Source organism: Fringilla coelebs (assembly GCF_963513975.1).
Source record: "Fringilla coelebs genome assembly, chromosome: 6".
NCBI classification, from domain to species: Eukaryota; Metazoa; Chordata; class Aves; order Passeriformes; family Fringillidae; genus Fringilla; species Fringilla coelebs.
In genome coordinates, this window is record NC_140034.1 from 5,838,268 (window position 1) to 5,840,870 (window position 2,603).

At 61.2% G+C, this 2,603-nt stretch overlaps 1 protein-coding gene across 1 annotated transcript; it reads left to right on the forward strand.

Annotated features, from left to right (window-relative positions):
- Nucleotides 1–256: 256 nt before the first annotated feature.
- On the forward strand, nucleotides 257–2,370 carry SIX6 (SIX homeobox 6; the record flags this gene model as incomplete). Its single annotated transcript, XM_084207621.1, has 2 exons — nucleotides 257–828; nucleotides 1,952–2,370. The coding sequence occupies 2 exons, from the start codon at nucleotides 257–259 to the stop codon at nucleotides 2,118–2,120; spliced, it is 741 nt and encodes a 246-aa protein (XP_084063747.1). The 3' UTR covers nucleotides 2,121–2,370.
- Between the last annotated feature and the right edge of the window lie 233 nt (nucleotides 2,371–2,603).

Consider the following 2,603-nt stretch of genomic DNA (forward strand, 5'->3'; position numbering starts at 1 on the left):
CCTCCCTCTCCGCTCCATCCTCCTCCGCCTCGCCCCTGCCCACCGCCCCCAGTCGCCGGAGCTGCCGAGCGGTCCCCATCGCCTCTCCGCCCTCCGCCGTCCCTCCCGCGGCAGCTCCGCCGGCACCGGCGGAGGCAGCAGCGGAGCGAGGGGCGGCCCGGAGCCGCTGCCCCTTCCCCGCCGCGGGGCTGTGCGCGGTGGCGGCGGGCATCGCCGGGGGTGCGCGGAGTGCGGAGCGGAGCCCGGCGCCGCCTCCATGTTCCAGCTGCCCATCCTCAATTTCAGCCCGCAGCAGGTGGCCGGGGTATGCGAGACCCTGGAGGAGAGCGGGGACATCGAGCGCCTGGGGCGCTTCCTCTGGTCCCTGCCCGTGGCCCCCGCGGCCTGCGAGGCGCTCAACAAGAACGAGTCGGTGCTGAGAGCCCGGGCCATCGTGGCCTTCCACACGGGGAACTACCGGGAGCTCTACCACATCCTGGAGAACCACAAGTTCACCAAGGAGTCCCACGCCAAACTGCAAGCCCTCTGGCTGGAAGCGCACTACCAGGAGGCGGAGAAGCTGCGGGGCCGACCCCTGGGGCCGGTGGACAAGTACCGGGTGAGGAAGAAGTTCCCGCTGCCGCGCACCATCTGGGACGGCGAGCAGAAGACACATTGCTTCAAGGAGCGGACGAGGCATTTGCTGCGGGAGTGGTACCTGCAGGACCCTTACCCCAACCCCAGCAAAAAGCGGGAACTGGCTCAGGCCACGGGACTTACCCCCACGCAAGTGGGCAACTGGTTCAAAAACCGCAGGCAAAGGGACAGGGCAGCAGCCGCTAAGAACAGGTAAGGTGCTGCCCGTCCCGTCGGGACACCGGCTGCCCTTAGCGAGGCTTCGCCCCCGCCCTCCGGGGCCGGAGGCTGCGGGGAGGCGGTGCGAGACTGCCGGCAGAGGATGGGGGAAACGATCCCGGGAGACTTCTCCCCGGGAAATGCAGAGAGATAAAGCAGGAGCAGCGGGAAAACATTAGGGCTTTTTAATTACTTCGATTTAGTAGGGGAGGATCCCTGCCCTGGGCTCCCTCTTGGCTGCCCTGTGGGGGAGCGGGACAGGGGGAGCAGGAGAGGGGACGCCTGGAGCCACCGGCTGGAGCTGGCGGCAGAAGGGCCATGTTCAGGGGCTGAGAGGAGACAAACCCCCTCCAAAGTTTTGCCCGGACATATAAATACTGGTTTGAGATATGTCCATCCTGAGAAGAGCCAGCCATGCCCTCTGTGGGCCCTGCCACAGCTGCCGTCCCCTGCTCCTCCACCGGAACCATCCGGGAACATTCCTTGGGATATTGTTCTTGTTTCTATTATATATAAATAAATATGTAATAGAAATACACCGTGAATATATATATATATAATTTTAAAAAATATATGTCACGGCTCTAAATGAGCAGTGTTATCCCAACGCTAGTGACACAAGCAGACGCCCCGGCAAGCAGGGGAGGGAGCAGAGTTCCCCCTTTATGTCCTGCCCAGGATCCCGGGGTGCGGAAAATTCCCCTTGTCACCCCTCAGCCGGGCTGTCGCACGTCGGGGACGTGGGTGCTGTCACCCGGAGCCCTTTCTTATGGGCTAAGGGAAGATGTAAGGCCTACTGGACGGGAGACGCCGCCCGGGAGCTGCTGCAGGGCATTTCTGACCCCTAAGATGAGGCCCGTTTTGGAGGCAGGCTGCGGAGGAGGGGGACAACTTTCCCCTGGGTGTGCCAGCCGAGGAGCGGCTGACCCTGGGGTGGGAACCCGGTTTTTCAGACAGAGCTGAGGAATCCGGTGTTCACCCAGCTCCTCCTGTCTCCTATCGCTGGTATAAGTGGTGAGAGCCGGGGCAGCGGTCGGGGGAGCCCCTGGGGGGACACCGGGGCTGCCGGCGGGTGCGGAGGGCGGGCGGTGATGCTGTGTGTGCCGGTTCCTTGCAGGCTACAGCAGCAGGTCCTAACGCAGGGCTCGGTGCGCTCGCTGCAAGCGGAGGAGGAGAGCGGCGGGGAGGCGGTGGGGGCCGCCTCCAGCCCCGCAGCCAGCCTCTCCAGCAAAGCGGCCACCTCCGCCATCTCCATCACATCCAGCGACAGTGAATGTGACATCTGACACCACCGCCATGGCAAACCGGGGCGAGCGGGAGGCCCGGCTCACCGGTGCCTCCGACACGGCCGGAGCAGCGGGGCTGGCAGTGCCCGGCGCGGGCGCCGAACGCGGGGTACGGGGCGCTCCCCGGCCGCCCGCCCGCGCCTCCCTCCCAGCCCCGCAGCAGACTGCATTAAAAAACGTCATTAAAATCGTTGTCGCCTTTATTTCGAAGGATTTGCAGAATTGATGCCTAAAAAGAAATAATTAAAGAAAGCCCAGGAAACGTTAAAAAAAAAAATCACCAAGAAACCGAATGCCAAGTTGCAAAATGTCTGAGCCTCCGCCCTTATCCCGCGGGGTTGTTTCATGTTGAAAAGACGCTGTTCTTTCGGTTGGGTTTTGCTTTACTTTAAAGGGTTTTTTATATATATATATATAATGTTTATTTACTTATTTAAGGGATTGCTATGGTAGATTTTTTTTCTATTATTATTATTATTAATT